This window comes from Budorcas taxicolor, chromosome 8 (assembly GCF_023091745.1).
Source record: "Budorcas taxicolor isolate Tak-1 chromosome 8, Takin1.1, whole genome shotgun sequence".
In the NCBI taxonomy this organism is placed as follows: Eukaryota; Metazoa; Chordata; class Mammalia; order Artiodactyla; family Bovidae; genus Budorcas; species Budorcas taxicolor.
In genome coordinates, this window is record NC_068917.1 from 26390625 (window position 1) to 26407975 (window position 17351).

Sequence of the window (17351 nt, forward strand, 5' to 3'; positions counted from 1 at the left end):
GCTATACGTAAAGTCAGAGGGACTTTTGAAATAATTTTATTCATTTATTCATTTCTCACTGTGCTGTGTCTTCACTGCCGCACGGACTTCTCTCTAGTTGTGGCAGAGGTGGGTCCTCTCTAGTTGTGGGGCGCAGGCTTCTCACTGTGGGGCCTCTCTTGTTGGGGAGCACAGGCTCCAGTGCACTTGGCTTCGGTGGTGAGGGCCCGGGGTCTAGAGCACAGGGCAGGAGCTGTGCCCCCGGGCTCACTGTCCTGCAGCACGCGCATCCTCTAGGACCGCATGGGGTCCTGTTGGCGGGTGGACTCCTCACCACTGAGCCACCAGGGAAGCCCCTCAGGGAACGTTTAAAGGACATTGAGAGGTTTGGAAACCTTCTTGAAGATTAGGGTCCTAAACAAGTAAAAACCATTCCGATATTACTGTTAAAAATACCATTTCATTAACAGATTATTTTCTAAATAACCTTTCATTCAATACTATAGTATTACCTGAATGAGTAGCCTGGTTCTCACCGTCCTTCGTTCTCACAAGAAGAAAGAGACAGAGGAACAGAGACGCCCAGTGGAAGCAACTGCCTGAATGAATGACTGAAACTCACTAGATTCTGTGACATAAGTTTCCAGTGAGACACACCATCACTGAATGTCCTTCCTCCAGCTCTGAAACTCTGAGCAGAAAATGCTGAACAGTGTAAATAAAAGTGATAAATAATAAAAACATTCTCATTTAATTGACATATACAATCAGATGGGTACATTTGAAATTATTGGGAAATAGGTAAAATTAATACTTTAAACTGATGACATGTTCTTTGATCATATTGTGAATACATAAATGAAAATCAAAAAAGGAAGTGAAAGTGTATTAAAATAATTAGAAAATGAAAATTACCATGTTCACTATTTAATGGCCTCTCTTAGAAAGCATGGCATCAGAGAACCTACCTCAAGGTTCCACCAGACGCTGTCTCAGCCAGCCCAGCAGCAGCCACATCTTCCCCATGGCCTTCGTGCTCTCTCTACTCATGGCCCTGGTGCTGGTCAGCTACGGCCCGGGAGGATCCCTGGGCTGTGACCTGTCTCAGAACCATGTGCTGTTTGGCAGGAAGAACCTCAGACTCCTGGGCGAAATGAGGAGAATCTCCCCTCGCTTCTGTCTGCAAGACAGAAAAGACTTCGCTTTTCCCCAGGAGATGGTGGAGGGTGACCAGCTCCAGGAGGCCCAGGCCATCTCTGTGCTCCACGAGATGCTCCAGCAGAGCTTCAACCTCTTCCACACAGAGCGCTCCTCTGCTGCCTGGGACACCACCCTCCTGGAGCAGCTCCGCACTGGACTCCATCAGCAGCTGGACCACCTGGACACCTGCCTGGGGCAGGTGATGGGAGAGGAAGACTCTGCCCTGGGAAGGACGGGCCCCACCCTGGCTGTGAAGAGGTACTTCCAGGGCATCCATGTCTACCTGCAAGAGAAGGGATACAGCGACTGCGCCTGGGAAACCGTCAGAGTGGAAATCATGAGATCCTTGTCTTCATCAGCCAGCTTGTAAGAAAGGTTAAGAATGATGGACGGAGGCCTAAACTCATCTTGATATGACTCTCAGTGACTAAGATGCCACATCACCCTTGTACGCTCCCCTGAAGTCATTTTAGAAGACTCTGATTTCTGCTTTAGCCACCATGTTTCCTGAATTCAATCAATAGTACTTTCTCAGTAGCAATAAGCAAGTAGATATAAAAAGTATTCAACTGCACAGGGATCAGTCCGTAAGGGATGACTGCCCTGATGTTATTTATGTGTATTTATGTATTTATTTTATCTCATCATATTTATATTTTCATGTAAAAATGTTTTTCTGCATTGTAATAAAATTTAGAAAATATGTTCATTTCCTTAATCTTCTAATTTGTTTTATTTATTAATTTCTTATGAAAGTAATTACTGTTTTCATTATGAAAAATTAAATACTTATTTGGTCTACATAAACCTATCATAGAATAGCATTTGTCCATTTATACTACAGAATAGTTGTATCACTTTTCAGGAAATGATTGTCAAAAGGTAGAATTTCTGGATCCCTGGCAGTCCAGTGGAATGGACTCCATGCTTCCAGTGTGAGACGCAGAGGTGCCATGGATACCTGGTCAGGGAACTAAGATCCTGTAAGCTGTGGAGTGCAGCCCCCTCCACCCAAAAGAAACAGGTACAAAGGAGTCTCTGAAACGGGGGTAAATGAGTAGTCCTGAAGTCACAAGTATAACTAGTTTATACCCGATCAACAGAGAATGGTTGGTGTCAGTATGTGGGGGGAGGACTCCCGTCCTCCAGGGAAGCTGCGAACATGTGGTGCTGAGTGGCTGAGCCTGACTCCTGTTACTCTTCCTCCCGCCTTCTCCTCGGTCCTGCTTTACTGAACAATCCACTCCCTTACACTCTATCTTCACTGCCTCCAACACAGGAGCTCTGTTCTGTGATGGTTTCTGGCTTCAAAGTTTCTCTGAGTGGAAATCACTGGAAGAGAGCACAAGTGAAAGGAGAGCTCTAGAAGTTTCGAAAACTTTGAATTGCAGCTCTGCTATTTAACAGCAGTGTGACCCTGCAAAATATCACAAACACTGAGGAGATGGAGATTGCAACCCCCTCCATTATTCTTTCTTGAAAATCCCATGGACAGAGGAGCCTGGTGGGCTACAGTCCATGGGTCACAGGAGCTGGACCTGTCTGAAACAACTTAGCATGCACGCAGGCATGCATTCTGTCTTGATCTTCTTCTCAAATATGGGGAAAATAATTGTAGTTTTTCATAGGACTGCTATTTGGATCAATAAGTCTATATTACAAGAAGCATAAAAGTGTGCTTGGCACAGATAATCAGGACAGTGAGTCCCAGAGTAGCTGCCCACAGGGAGCAGAATTGACTGGGTCATAATTTGTCAAATATGGCATTCCCTCAGCGAAGAGAGATATATACGAAGTAGCAATTCTGAAAACATTACTGATGATTTTGCTTCCATTAAAGCCAGCAACTTACAGGTACTGTTGTGGCATAAGGAAAATATTTCAACTTGATGTGAGTTTAAGATGTATATATATTTAAAAGATTTTTCAGACAATTAACATTACAGGAGAAATTTACCTTTTATATTAATAGTGAATGAAATAATTTTCTTTTTCCCTTGGGGCGCCTTTAAGTCTCGGTCTTGTCCCCAAGTCTTCCTTCCCACTGGAGGGTCACAGTATCAGGCAGATTTCTGTCCAGACGTCGTCTTCTATTCTTCCAGTCATTTCCCATATTCAGGTAATTTGGTAGCAGCAAGTATGCTTTACCTAGAGCCACAAGTACCATCAGCTTGGAGTTTTCTACAGAGGATTCACTGAATCGTTTGTAATCCAATCTGAGCAGGAGTCATCACTCTCAAGGATCTTGTCCATCATGTATCTCAATTTTATGGTGAGGATCACTTAACAATCTATGAGTCATCTTGGACAGTTAAATGCGATTATTTTATAATTATTAGAATTATTAATTTTGTCAAGCACAGTTAGACTCTCAGTAATAACTACCACTTGATAATTTCAGTTTGCTTCTTATACAAAATAATCAGGATACTTTGTAAATTGCTCAGCTTATCGAGAATTTGGAGGGAGACATTAATGGAAATAAGAGATTTGTAACATTGAGGTATGAAACAACAAAGGGACAGCTTGTGTTAGAAGCAAAAGAGGGAAATAAGTGAGAGTTCAGTACATGCAGTGTGCTCAGGTGTTTATGCTGTGGATAGGGAGTTTGGAATCTGACATTCATTATTAGATTAGTTCATTCACATAAAGTCTTAGCAGGGGGCTCTTGGAAAGGAGAATATTAACTCATTTCACTATGTTGGAAGGATTAAGTGAGTCCCTTTAGAGGCTGAGGAATTTGTGGCTGTTGTCACTGTCATTTTTGATGAAGACTGAGTGTCTGGGGAATTTGTCTGGTGAAAGTATTAGTGGCTCAGTCAAGTCTGACATTTGGTGACCGCGTGAACTGTAGCCTGTCAGGCTCCTCTGCCCATGGAATTCTCCAAGCAAGAATACTGGAGTGGGTTACCATTTCCTTCTCCAGGGGATCTTCCCGACTCAGGGATTGAACCCTGGTCTCCTGCATTGCAGGCAGATTCTTTACCATCTGAGCCACCAGGGAAGCCTGGTAGGTCCTTGGTAATTAGGTTCACAGTATACCATTTATAACATTTAATGAGTAAACAATCCAGGATGGATATGCCATAGAAAGTGAGGGTAGCATCAGGGAATGTGTTCTTTCTCCTCCAATAAATACCAAGAATGAAATATATCCTAAGGAATCCTTGCCATAAACACAATACGTTGGTATCTTCTTATTACCATGTCACAGACTGAATGTGTGTGTGTTCCCCAAATTCATATATCGAAACCCTACCCCTCGAGACTCCCTGACGGTCCAGTGGCCAGGACTCCATGCTCCCACAGCAGGGAGCCTGAGTTGGATCTCTGGTCAGGGAACTAGATCCTGCACGTGGCAAGCAAGACTTCCCATGGCCCAAGTAAAAATCCTGCACGAAGCAAGGAAGATCCAAGATCCAGCATGCTTCAAATAAGACCTGGCCCAGCCAAATAAGCACATAAAATAAATATTTAAAAAAAATTTTAAAAACCCACAGAAACCCAACCCATCAATATGATCATATCACAAACTGGAATATTAGGGAGATTGTTAGGGTACAGCTCAGTTCAGTTCAGTCGCTCAGTCGTGTCCGACTCTTTGTGACCCAATGAACTGCAGCACACCAGGCCTCCCTTTCCATCACCAACTCCCGGAGGTCACTCAAACTCATGTCCATCGAGTCGGTGATGCCATCCAGCCATCTCATCCTCTGTCGTCCCCTTCTCCTCCTGCCCCCAATCCCTCCCAGCATCAGAGTCTTTTCCAATGAGTCAACTCTTCACATGAGGTGGCCAAAGTACTGGAGTTTCAGCTTTAGCATCATTCCTTCCAAAGAACACCCAGGAATGATCTCCTTTAGAATGGACTGGTTGGATCTCCTTGCAGGCCATGGGACTCACAAGAGTCTTCTCCAACACCACAGTTCAAAAGTATCAATTCTTCGGCGCTCAGCTGTCTTCACAGTCCAACTCTCACATCCATACATGACAACTGGAAAAACCATAGCCTTGACTAGACGGTCATTTGTTGACAAAGTCATGTCTCTGCTTTTCAATATGCTATCTAGGTTGCTCATAACTTTCCTTCCAAGGAGTAAGCGTCTTTTAATTTTAGTAATCAATAAAATTAGCTATTACTTTTAATATCATAATTTTACTGTTACCCAGATTAAGATCAGGATCTTTTGGAATCATTTCATTCCCTGTCATTCTAGTTTTTTCGAAGCATCTTCTCATTACCCAAATGGATTTATCAACTACACAGATGCTAGGCAAGGCTGGTCTCCTAAACCCTGCCAGAAAGGGTTTGTGTTCTAGCAAATGGGGTTCTGAGTGCCCGTGTCTCTTCCTTCTCCGCTTATACTGATGACATGTGGATTAAAGGAAAGGAAAATCAGCTAGCTGGTCTTACAAAGCTGAGGGCAGACAACTGACCCAGGACTTGGCCTTCATTGAGCTTCTGTAAGAAGCAGCCCTGTCCCAGTCTTTCTGTTGTTCACGTTGGCCTCATCCTTCCCCTCTGCCACAGCCTGCTCCCCAGCTGTGCTGCACTGCAGTTTGCTAACTCAGAATAATACATCATTACCTCAGGGGAAAACCCCTTCCCTTCTTTCATATCAGGACATTGAGACTTTCCCTTGTTTTCTTCTTGCCCACAAAACAACTGTGGAAGTTTACTTTCTAGGAAAGTTGCAAAGAGAAACAAAAAAGAAATCTAACGTCTTGAAAGTGAAAGAGATGCAACCTCTCTGGCTTCTTTACTTCCCTCTCTTGTTCTCACCTCATCATGAAATAGAACCAGAGCAGAGGCAGGAATACCAACATTCTCCAGTAAGTCACTAAGTGTGTATATAAACTGTTTAAATGAAAAATTACACTCAAGTAAAGAAAGAAGGCTATTTCTTCTGATCTAGTGCCCCGGATCTCACTGTCCTGCAATCTCAGAGGAGACAGAAACAGAGGAACAGAGATGCCCAGTAGAATCAACTGCCTGAATCAATGACCGAATCTCATTAGATTCTGAGACATAAGCTTCCAATAAGAGACAACCCCATCACTGAGTCTCCTTCCTCCACCTCAGAAACTCTGAGCAGAACAAGTGTTGAAGAGTTTAAGTAAAAGAGTTGAACAATAAAACCTATACCTGACAAAGTAAATATTATTTATCTACTAAAAGGAAAATAATTGCAGTTGGAAACTCCTCCACTAACTTGCACAAACACACTTTTGCCCTCAGCATCTGAGCACTGCTGACACTTTAGACACCTGGGGACACGGGTCAGGAGAAGAAGAGGTCACCACTGAGCACTAGGGTCCTTCACACAAAAACTCCAGGGGAGAGGTTGGGGTTTCCGGAAGACAATTTATTTTCCCAACCAGTCAATAAGCCCTCCACAGAAAGGAGCTTTTCGAGTCCTCAGGATGTGGTGAGCCTGCCCTCAGGGAGGGAGAGAGTCCAGCAGGTGAACAAGGGGACTCTGTCACTCCAGAGACAGGGGTGGCTCCATGTGATCTCTCCCTTGTGAGTGAGGTGCTGCTGGGAAAATACAATTATCCTGGATGTAGAGTCTCCTCACCCATGTTCCCCGAGAAGAACCAGGATTCTGGTGGGGGTATTGGCCCAGTCTGTGGAGGACGACAGGTCTCCAGTAAGAAAATGGTGGAAAGAAGGGTGATGTCTGTAATAGTCCTGCCCTCATGGTTCCCTGAAGGGCAGGGATCTGCAGGAACCTGTTCTAGAAGGAAGAGAAATGTGGGAGGACTTCAAGGACTGGTAATAATCAGCCTCTTCTCTAAATCAAACACTAAAGAAAACTCATCATTTGTTTCCAAGAGCTTAACCGCCAGACTGATCTGGTAAATCCCTTATATACGGAATCCATAGAGCAGACAGAGCCAGGCTTCCTAAGGAACCTAAGAGAGAAAAATGGAGCTTCAGAGCAAGCCAAAAATACGTTCTTGGATGAGAGGAGAGCAACACTTTTGCATGAGAGATAAAGGGCAATAACGTGTGTAATTATAAATGTCCATCAATTCTGACTTAAGAGAAAGACCTTTCTCATTTGATTGAAAAACATCCATTTGGATGGGCACATCTGAAGTGACTAGGGAAAGGCAAAATTAATAGTCTAGAAGGAAGAACATTTCTTTGACTGTCTTGAGAATACATAACAGAAAACCAAAAAAGGAAGTAAAAGTGCATAGAAATGATTAGAAAATGAAAATTACCATGTTCCCTATTTAATGGCCTTGCTTAGAAAGCCTGGCATCAGAGAACCTACCTCAAGGTTCCACCAGACACCGTCTCAGCCAGTACATCAGCAGCTGCGTCTTCCCCATGGACTTCGTGCTCTCTCTACTCATGGCCCTGGTGCTGGTCAGCTACGGCCCGGGAGGATCCCTGGGCTGTGACCTGTCTCAGAACCATGTTCTCATTGGCAGGAAGAACCTCAGGCTCCTGGGCCAAATGAGGAGACTCTCCCCTCGCTTCTGTCTGCAGGACAGAAAAGACTTCGCTTTTCCCCAGGAGATGGTGGAGGGCGGCCAGCTCCAGGAGGCCCAGGCCATCTCTGTGCTCCACGAGATGCTCCAGCAGAGCTTCAACCTCTTCCACACAGAGAGCTCCTCTGCTGCCTGGGACACCACCCTCCTGGAGCAGCTCCGCACTGGACTCCATCAACAGCTGGATGACCTGGACGCCTGCCTGGGGCAGGTGATGGGAGAGGAAGACTCTGCCCTGGGAAGGACGGGCCCCACCCTGGCTGTAAAGAGGTACTTCCAGGGCATCCGTGTCTACCTGCAAGAGAAGGAATACAGCGACTGTGCCTGGGAAACCGTCAGAGTGGAAATCATGAGATCCTTGTCTTCATCAGTCAGCTTGCAAGAAAGGTTAAGAATGATGGATGGAGACCTGAGCTCGCCTTGACATGACCCTTTCTGATGAAGATGCCCCGTCATCCTTGGAAACTCACCTGGGGTCATTTCAGAAGACTCTGAATTCTGCTTTAGCCACCAAATTTGTTGAATTCACTCAGCAAATACATGTCCATAGTAATAAGCACGTAGATATAAAAGAAATCAACTGCAGGCGTATCAATCCATAAGCGATGACCTCCCTGATGTTATTTATTTATTCTTTATTTATTTAAATAATGGAATATTTTATCTCATCATAGTTATATTTTCATATAAAAATATGTATGTTTACATTGTATTAAAATTTAGAAGATATATTTCTCTATTTTATTAAAATTGTTATTTGGTTTATTTATTAAATAGTTATCAAGATAAATTTCTTGAGTTTTTATTTTGAAAACCTAAATCCTTATTTTGTCTTCAAATACCTATCACAAAATGGTATTTGTTCACTTCATACGGTGAAACAGTTCTATCACTTTCTAACAAATGTCTGTCAAAAGGTAGAATTCTGAGAATCTTCTGTGGTGCAGTTCTTAGGACTCTGAGTTTTTCCTCCAGGGAGCCTTGGTTGAGGAACTAAGATCCTATAAGCTGTGGAGGGTGCCAAAAAGAAAAAAGGTAGAAAGGAGATTATGAATTGTAGAAAATGGCTAGTCTCGATGTCACAGGCGTAACTAATTTATCCCCACTCGTTAAAGACTGGTTGATGTACATATCTGAGGGAAGCAGTCACCTCCTGCGGGAAAGCTGAGGACACACCCTGCTGACTGGCTGCTCCTGACTCCTGTTACTCTCTCTCCAGCCTTCTCCTCAGGACTGCCTTACTGAGCAATTCACTCCCTTCCACAGTAACTTCACTGCCTCCACACACGAGCTCTGTTCTGTGCTGGTTTCTAGCTGCATGGTGTAGTCAGAGTGGAAGCCCCAGGAAGAGAGCCCAAGTGAGAGGAGAGTTCTAGAAATTCCAAAACCTCTGAATCCCAGCTCTGCTATTTACCAACAGTGCAACCCTGAAAAATCTCACAAACACAACAGGTCAGTTTCCTCATCTTTAATATGGGGACAATAAGAGTGCTTTTCATACAATTACTGTTTGGATTCAGTGAGTCCGTATCACACAAGAGGCATCACGCGCTCCTGGCCGAAATCATCAGGACCGTGAGAAGCACGGAGTGGCTGCCCTCAGGGAGGAGACAGGACAGCCGCCCTGAGACAGCGCCTGCAGGGCAGCATGGAAAGGTGCTGGCCCCCGACAAAGGTATTTTCTTTTCATCTTGGGTGCTAGTTTCAGAGTGCTTTCAGTGTGAGAAACTTCCTTTGCTGTATGCTGAAGAGAATTCCAAATTTCTGGGTTTCATACTTCTTCTTATTTTTTTACAATACTGTATTGGTTTTGCCATACATTGACATGAATCCACCACGGGTGTACATGCGTTCCCAAACTTGAATCCCCTCCCACCTCCCTCCCCTTAACATCTCTCTGGGTCATCACCGTGCACCAGCCCCAGCATGCTGTATCCTGCGTCGGACATAGACTGGTGATTCGAGTCTTACATGATAGTATACCTGTTACAAGGCCATTCTCCCAAATCCATTCCCATGAAAACTCTTTGAGAAAGATGAATTTGTAGAAAATACTTGATCTAACATAAATACGATAATAGGGAAAGAATAGAGATCGCACATCAGTGCCGATAATCAAACACAAGCAGAGGCAGGAAGGAAAGAGCGGGAGCTGTGAAGGGTATGGTTCCGATTTCCAGTTCTGGGCTGTCCCAGGTTGCATCCTAGCTCTCTTTCCCATAAAATCCCTTGTCCATATTTGCTGGCAATGTCACCTCCTGGAGCCTTTGTTTTGCTACTGAAAGAACAAAACCCAACAAATGGTTCAGAAGCCAGTTTTACCTCTTCTCATACGAAAGAAGTGAGAAACACTATTAATGAATGAAGTGCTTGATTTTCGGCAACCTCCAAGGAGACTTACACCAAGGGCCACCTTCCAGGATTGCTTGTCGCCAGGGCAAGCCACTTCTGAACCTCACTTCCATAGGAGACTCCAACTTTAGGAGGTAGGTCTGGTTCAGTCTCCTGTGGGGTCACTGCTCCCTTCCCCTGGGTCTTGGTGCATGCAAGATTTTGTTTGTCGCCTGCAAGAGGAGTCTCTCCCCCCGTCCTGTGGAAGTCCTGTAATCAAATCCCACTGGCCTTCAGAGTCAGATTGCCTGGGGATTCCCAGTCCCTTTGCAGGCTTGCAAGCATGACATGAGGCTCAGAACCTTCCCAACAGTGGGAGAACTTTTCTGGTATTATTGTTTCCCAGTTTGTTGGTTTCCCATCTGGCAGGTATGGCATTTATTTTTATTGTGCTTGAGCGCCTCCTGCGTCTCGTTGTAGTTTCTTCTTTGTGTTTGAACGTGGGACATCTTTTTCGGCGGGCTTCAGAGTCCTCCTCTGGATGACTGTTCAACAGCTAGTTGCAATTTCGTTGCTCTTGCGTGAGGAGATAAGTGCATGTCCTTCTACTCTGCCATCTTGAACCAGAAGCTAAGCCAAAATTTTGATATTTGACCATTTGAAATATGCTGAACTATCTCATGCACACCCACCCGATCTTTTATTCACCACCATGGACGTACGTGTGGCTGAGATTTGAGCAGGTGGTTAACTGCTGGAAATAGGTATGTTGTCTGTCTTCAAATAGTATGATTTTCTAAGAAAGATTTTAAAAATCAATATGTCAATCCGCTGCACAGAAAATATTGTTATTGAGGTATATCCAGTTTCCCACAGTAACAAGTGGGATCGTTTATAAAAATTGATCAACAAAGATCCCACCAATTTATACATATCATTCACCATATTTCAACTTTTATTATTTTAAGAATTTCCTATCATCTGTACTTTTCAAGATCAAAGTCTTTCTTTTCATTTTAAACACCGCTCCCCTTCACACATCCTCCATCAGGATCTTCTAACTGAGAGCCCCTTAAATGGGGAGGAATTGACTCCCCAGAGCAGGAGCATGTCTCCATTTCCTATTCCCACCCAGCATCCTGCACAATGGTAGGATACTGCTGGTCCTCAGAGTTGTCAATAAAAGTGTAAGTGTAACAATGATAAGCTTAAAAGAGTTTTACCAGTTAAACTTTGAAAACGACAATCTTTCTACATTTTTTGTTTTTATTTTCTGTGGGTTACTCTTGTCTTCTCAGGTGACCAGTATATTTGTTATACTGGGCATTCTCTTTAGTTTTCCCTCAAGTTCCTGAATCATTTAGTCCAGTCGATTTTTCTGTTCTATGCTACAGTTTTCTCAGCTTTAAAATAAGGATATGAGAGTGGATACATGTGTACTTAGAGCTGGTTTACATTGTTGTACAGCAGAAACCAGCACAACATGGTAAAGGAATTTTTCTCCAATTAAAATCAAAATAGGGATAATGAGAATATTGTACGCCATTCAATATACCATCTCATGTTCTGTACTCTATATGATATTAATATAACAACTTATAAAAGTATCTTAAATGAGTAGATGATATAAAGCATCATGGACACATTAAACAGCTGTGAGAGTTGTTACTGTGACCGGTGTATAGTAAGTTTCACCATTATCTCACGTCTACCCCAAAGATGATTATGCCATATCTGCGGCTTGCTCAACTCAGTTGTTAATGCAAAAGCTCTACCTCTGCAAGTTAGAGTAAGTTAATCTTTTCTCGTATTATACACAGCATATCTACACATTTTGAAATTTTACTAGCAAATAAAATACTCACATGACTGTACCAAGCACACCGCGATATTTAGTGGGCATCAAATCAACATGCAGTCAGTGCATTTGGCATATAAGATGCTTATTAGGTAGAAAATCGTATATTAAGTGAAAATCTACATTATGCTGAAATAAAACACATCTTGATTATGAATTTTAAAGCAACTTATCTATACGAAATGACCGTTTAAAAAAGTTAATAAAACTCTCCAATGCAAACTGTGGATAAATTTGAAAGCTTAACGTAAGATCCTTAGATAAAGGAAATGAGAAGAAAAAAGACTTTGAAAATTGAGATTAATTATTTAAGGTAGCTACTGGGTCATAAATTTCTCAAATATGGCTTTCCCTCAATTGAACTGAGATGAACAAAGAAGTAATTTTGAGAACTTTACAGATGATTTTGCTTCCAATGAAGCCAGGAACTTAAAGTTTTGTTTTGGCATAAGGAATATTTAGACTCGGTGTGAGTTTCAGACTTCTTTGTACCTTTTAAAATATTTCCAACTACTTGACCGTTGCAGGAGAAATTAACCATTTATATTAAATAAAATCCCTTCCCCTTTCCCCAGGGGCTCCTGTAAGTCTCTGTCTTGTCCTCAAGTCTCCCCACTGGATGGTCCCAATATCTAAATTACTGTCCAGAATGTGGATGCCTTTCCCCTTTCCCCAAATGAGTCTTTTTCCCCAGAAACAACCCAGAATCTGAAAACATACCACAACATGCTCAGATTGCCAGCCCTCAGTGGCAGCATAAACAGGCATCAGTGTAAACCGCTCTGGGTAAAACCTCTTCCCAGGAAGGGGAGGATGGAATCAGGGGCAGGTGCAGAAATCAAGTTCTAAGCGAAACCCCTGCAAAGCGCCCCCGGGCAGTCTGGCCCCAAAACGAAGGTTCCTCACTGCTCCTGGGGCCCCCACGTGCTCCCTGGGCCCCAGAAGCACCTAGCTCAGCTGGAGGCTCCTGCCTACAGGGACTCCCCGGTTCTCCTGGTGGATGTGGTGCTGGAGTTCGAGGCACTGGACCTGGACAGGTCTGATGGGAGAGCAGGGTCAGTTGCTCTGTTACAGGGAGTGCTGTGGTGCCCTCCCAGTCGCTGGGGTGCAGGAAAGGCAGATTTGAGCATCTTGCTGAGCTGGAGCTGTGGGACTGAATTTCACTCAAGTGCTGATTTTGGGGGATTCCTGGTCTCTCAGAGGGTGGCAATGGTGATGATCACCATTCTCCAGGGCTGGAGAACATCACCCTCTCTGTCATCAGGGAAGGGGTTGGCATCTGGTGAGCTTGGTGATGTTGCAGATGTTGGGCTGTGCCAGCCTTTATCCAGCTGTTCCCCGCACCTTCCCCCCAGATAAGATCTTTAAATAGGTCAGAATTGTCACTTTCTGCACTTTTCTCAATTTTGTCTCCACTGAAAAACTTTTCCCTTCTATTCTGGGCATCAGAGAATGTCACGGTTTCAATGCTTCTTTTGTGTTACTACACTGGAAGTGAAATATACTCATGGAAAAGTCTCAATCCAAAAGGAGATATTCATCTACATGAGTCAACTCAGCTTGAAAGAAAAACCTGAGGCTCCATCTCTCTTCTTTAGTCCAAAAGAGAACTGAGAGGTGTGACTCCATAGTCCTCTGTGACAGTTTTTAAATTGCACCAATTTTTAAATTGCCACATCTCTCTGCATTTCCTTTCTAAGGGCCTAATATATGAGGTTTGAATTGTTCAGTTATTTACAGGTCTATAGCTCCTGTTTTCTGGTGGTCTACAGATAATAGTGGCATAATGATGAACATGGGTTAATTCGTAGTGTTCTCTTCATTCTCTGACCAAAGTGTGCTGAACACACACACATATGTGACAATGTGCTCGGCGATGAGGATTCCAGGAGTGTCAGGAAGGGATGATGACTGCCCTCCTGGGAGCAGGGGAGAAGACTTTGGAGGCAGGAAGAGGAGGAAGGAGGCAGCACGTGCTCAGAGCAGCTGAGGGCCAGTACTCAGAGCTGATGAAGAGGAGGGACGGGGAGCAGCAGGAAGCTCTACTCTCACAGTCTGGGGCTCCTGAGTGCAGCCGACACCAGACTTTCCTTTCGTCTTCTAAAACATCGAGACAACTTTAGTAGCAGTCACAGAGGACACCCTTTAATTCAAATAATGAAAAGTTCGCAAATTAGCCTGAAAATGTGGAACTTCATGAATGGTAGCAGTCTTTCATATCAATATAACCACTCTCAGTCCAACCAAGAGAAGCTTTGAGGGCAAGTTCCTTAACACAGGCAAGGGTCTGCATGTTAAATCCCTAAGTGTTCATTCTAGGAGAGGGAATGCCTGCAGGATGGTGACGAGCCCAGGAGCCCAAGTTTCCTCCCTTTTGAGCAGGGCCTTGTACATAATGGAGAGAAATCCTACAGCACTTGAAGTTCTTTGCTGAGGAGGAGATTCTAGGAAAGTTGTCCACTCTCCTAGAAGTTCGATGTTTTGTTCCTGGTCAGGGAACTAGATCCTACAGGCCACAACCAAGACTTGCCATGCCACAAGTGAAGATCCTATCTGCAGCAAGGAATATGGAAGATCCAGCATGTCGCCACCAAGGCCTGGCACAGCCAAATAAATGCATTTAAAATTCTTAAAAAACCCAAAGAAACCCATCACATCAATGTGATCATATCACAAGGTGGGATATTAGGGAGATAAGGCATACAATCAATAAAATTCAGTTATCATTTTTAAGAACATAATTATTTTTTACCAAGATTAAGATCAGGATCTTTTGAATCATTTCATTCCCTTTCATTCTAGTTTTTTCAAAGCAACCTCTTATTGCCCAGGTGGATTTATCACAGATGCTCAGCAAGGCTGGTGTCCTTGACCCTATGAGAGAGGATCAGTGTTCTAGCACTGGGGTTCTGACTGCCTGTCTCCCATGAGCTGGTGCGTGTGACTTCTTCCTTCTACCCTTATACAGACCACAAATGGATTAAAGGAAAGAAAAATCAGGTGGATGGTCTTACAAAGCTGAGGGCAGTCCACGGACTCAGGACTTGGCCTTCCTTGAGCTTCTGTCAGAAGCAGCCTTGTCCCAGCTTTTCTGTTGTTCATATTGACCTGATCCTTCCCCTCTGCCACAGCCTAGGCCCCAGCTATGCTGCACTGAAGTTTGCTAACCCAGAATATATCACTGTGTCAGGGAAAGCCCCTTTCTTTCTTTCATATTCATGACATTAAGACTTACCCTTATTTTCTGGTTGCCCACAAAACAGCTGTGGAATTTTACTTTCTAGCAAAATTGCAAAGAGAAACAAAAAAATCTAACCTCTTGAAAGTGATGCAGCCCCTTGGGCTTTCTTTCCTTCCCTTTCTTGCTCTCGCCTCATCATGAATTACAACCAGAGAAGGAGCAGAGAGACGAATCCTGTCCAATAAGTCACTAAATGAATATAAAAGTTTAAGTGAAACATTACACTCAAGGAAAGAAGGCTATTGCTCCTCATCTGTAGGCTGGGGTCTCACCGCCCTGCTTTCTCAGAGGAGACAGAGACAGAGGAACAGAGATGCCGGGTGGAATCAACGGCCTGAACAAACGACTGTAACTCACTAGATTCTGTGACACAAGCTTCCAACAAGAGACAACCCCAGCACTGAATCTCCTTCCTCCAGCTCAGAAACAGAGTCCAGAACAAGTGTTGAACAGTTTAAGTAAAAGAGTTGAATAATAACTGTACTTGGCAAAGTAGATATTATTTATCTACTAAAAGCAAAATGATTGCAGTTGGAAATTCCTTCACCAACTTATTTTACACAAGCACACTTTTGCTCTCAGCATCTGAGCACTGCTGATGTTTTGGACACTTGGGGTCAGGAGAAGAGGAGGTCACCACCGAGAACTAGGGTCCTTCACAGAAACACTCCAAGAGAGAGGATGGGGTTCAGGAAGAGAATTTATTCTCCCAACAAATCAACAAGCCCTCCACAGAAAGGAGATTTTGAGGCCGCAGGATGTGGTGAGCCTGTCTGCAGGGAGGGAGTCCAGCAGGTGAGGAAGGGGACTCAGTCACTCCAGAGGACAGAGGAGGCTCCATGTGATCTCTCCCTTGTGAGTGAGGTGCTGCTGGGAAAATACAATTATCCTGGATTTAGAGACTCCTCACCCATGTTCCCTGAGAAGAACCAGGAGTCTGTTGGGGGTATTGGCCCAGGCTGTGGAGGACGACAGGTCTCCAGCAAGAAAATGGTAGAAAGAAAGGGTGATGTCTGTAATGGCCCTGACCTTGTGGTTCCCTAAAACACAGCCACATGGACCTGCAGGAACGTGTTCTAGAAGGAAGAAAAACGTGGGGTGAGCTCATGGACTGATAATAATCAGCCTGCTCTTTATATCAAACACTAAGGAAAACCCATCCTTTGTTTCAGTGAGATCAGGAGCCAGTGATCTGCTAAATCCCTAAATAAATACGGAAACCACAGGGCTGAGGGGCCTGGCTTCCTAGGCAGAGTGAGAGGGGAAACAGAGCGCAAGATGAGTGCTACAGGTGTGTTCCCGGAAAAGAGGAGAGGAACATTTATGCATGAGAGACAGGGAGCAATGATGTGTGTAATCACAAATGCACTTCAATTCTAACATAAGACAAAGACCTTTCTCATCTGATGATGACTATCCGTTTGGATAAGCACATCTGAAGTTACTGGGAAAAGGTAAAATTAGTAGTTTAAATAGATGACAATTTCTTTGACCATATTCAGAATACATAACAGAAAACCAAATTAGGAAGTAAAAGTGTATAGAAATGACTAGAAAATGAAAAGTATCATGTTCCCTATTTAATGGCCTCGCTTAGAAAGCATGGCATCAGAGAACCTACCTCAAGGTTCACCCAGACGCCGTCTCAGCCAGCCCAGCAGCAGCTGCATCTTCCCCATGGCCTTCGTGCTCTCTCTACTCATGGCCCTGGTGCTGGTCAGCTACGGCCCGGAAGAATCCCTGGGCTGTGATCTGTCTCAGAACCACATGCTGGTTGGCAGCCAGAACCTCAGGATCCTGGGCCAAATGAGGAGACTCTCCCCTCACTACTGTCTGCAGGACAGAAAAGACTTCGCTTTCCCCCAGGAGATGGTGGAGGGCGGCCAGCTCCAGGAGGCCCAGGCCATCTCTGTGCTCCACGAGATGCTCCAGCAGAGCTTCAACCTCTTCCACACAGAGCGCGCCTCTGCTGCCTGGAACACCACCCTCCTGGAGCAGCTCCGCACTGGACTCCATCAGCAGCTGGACCACCTGGAGGCCTGCCTGGGGCAGGTGATGGGAGAGGAAGACTCTTCCCTGGGAAGGACGGGCCCCACCCTGGCTGTGAAGAGGTACTTCCAGGGCATCCATGTCTATCTGAAGGAGAAGGAATACAGCGACTGCGCCTGGGAAATCGTCAGACTGGAAATCATGAGATCCTTCTCTTCATCAGCCAGCTTGCAAGAAAGGTTAAGATGA

At 44.3% G+C, this 17351-nt stretch overlaps 2 protein-coding genes and 1 pseudogene across 2 annotated transcripts; all 3 read left to right on the plus strand.

Annotated features, from left to right (window-relative positions):
• The first annotated feature begins 928 nt into the window (after positions 1-928).
• On the plus strand, positions 929-1549 carry LOC128052292 (interferon omega-1-like). Its single transcript, XM_052644801.1, has one exon. The coding sequence runs from the start codon at positions 929-931 to the stop codon at positions 1547-1549; it is 621 nt and encodes a 206-aa protein (XP_052500761.1).
• Positions 1550-7425: 5876 nt separating this feature from the next.
• On the plus strand, positions 7426-8107 carry LOC128052247 (interferon omega-1-like; annotated as a pseudogene).
• An 8608-nt stretch (positions 8108-16715) lies between these two features.
• On the plus strand, positions 16716-17351 carry LOC128052294 (interferon omega-1-like). The gene has a single exon (XM_052644802.1). The coding sequence runs from the start codon at positions 16716-16718 to the stop codon at positions 17349-17351; it is 636 nt and encodes a 211-aa protein (XP_052500762.1).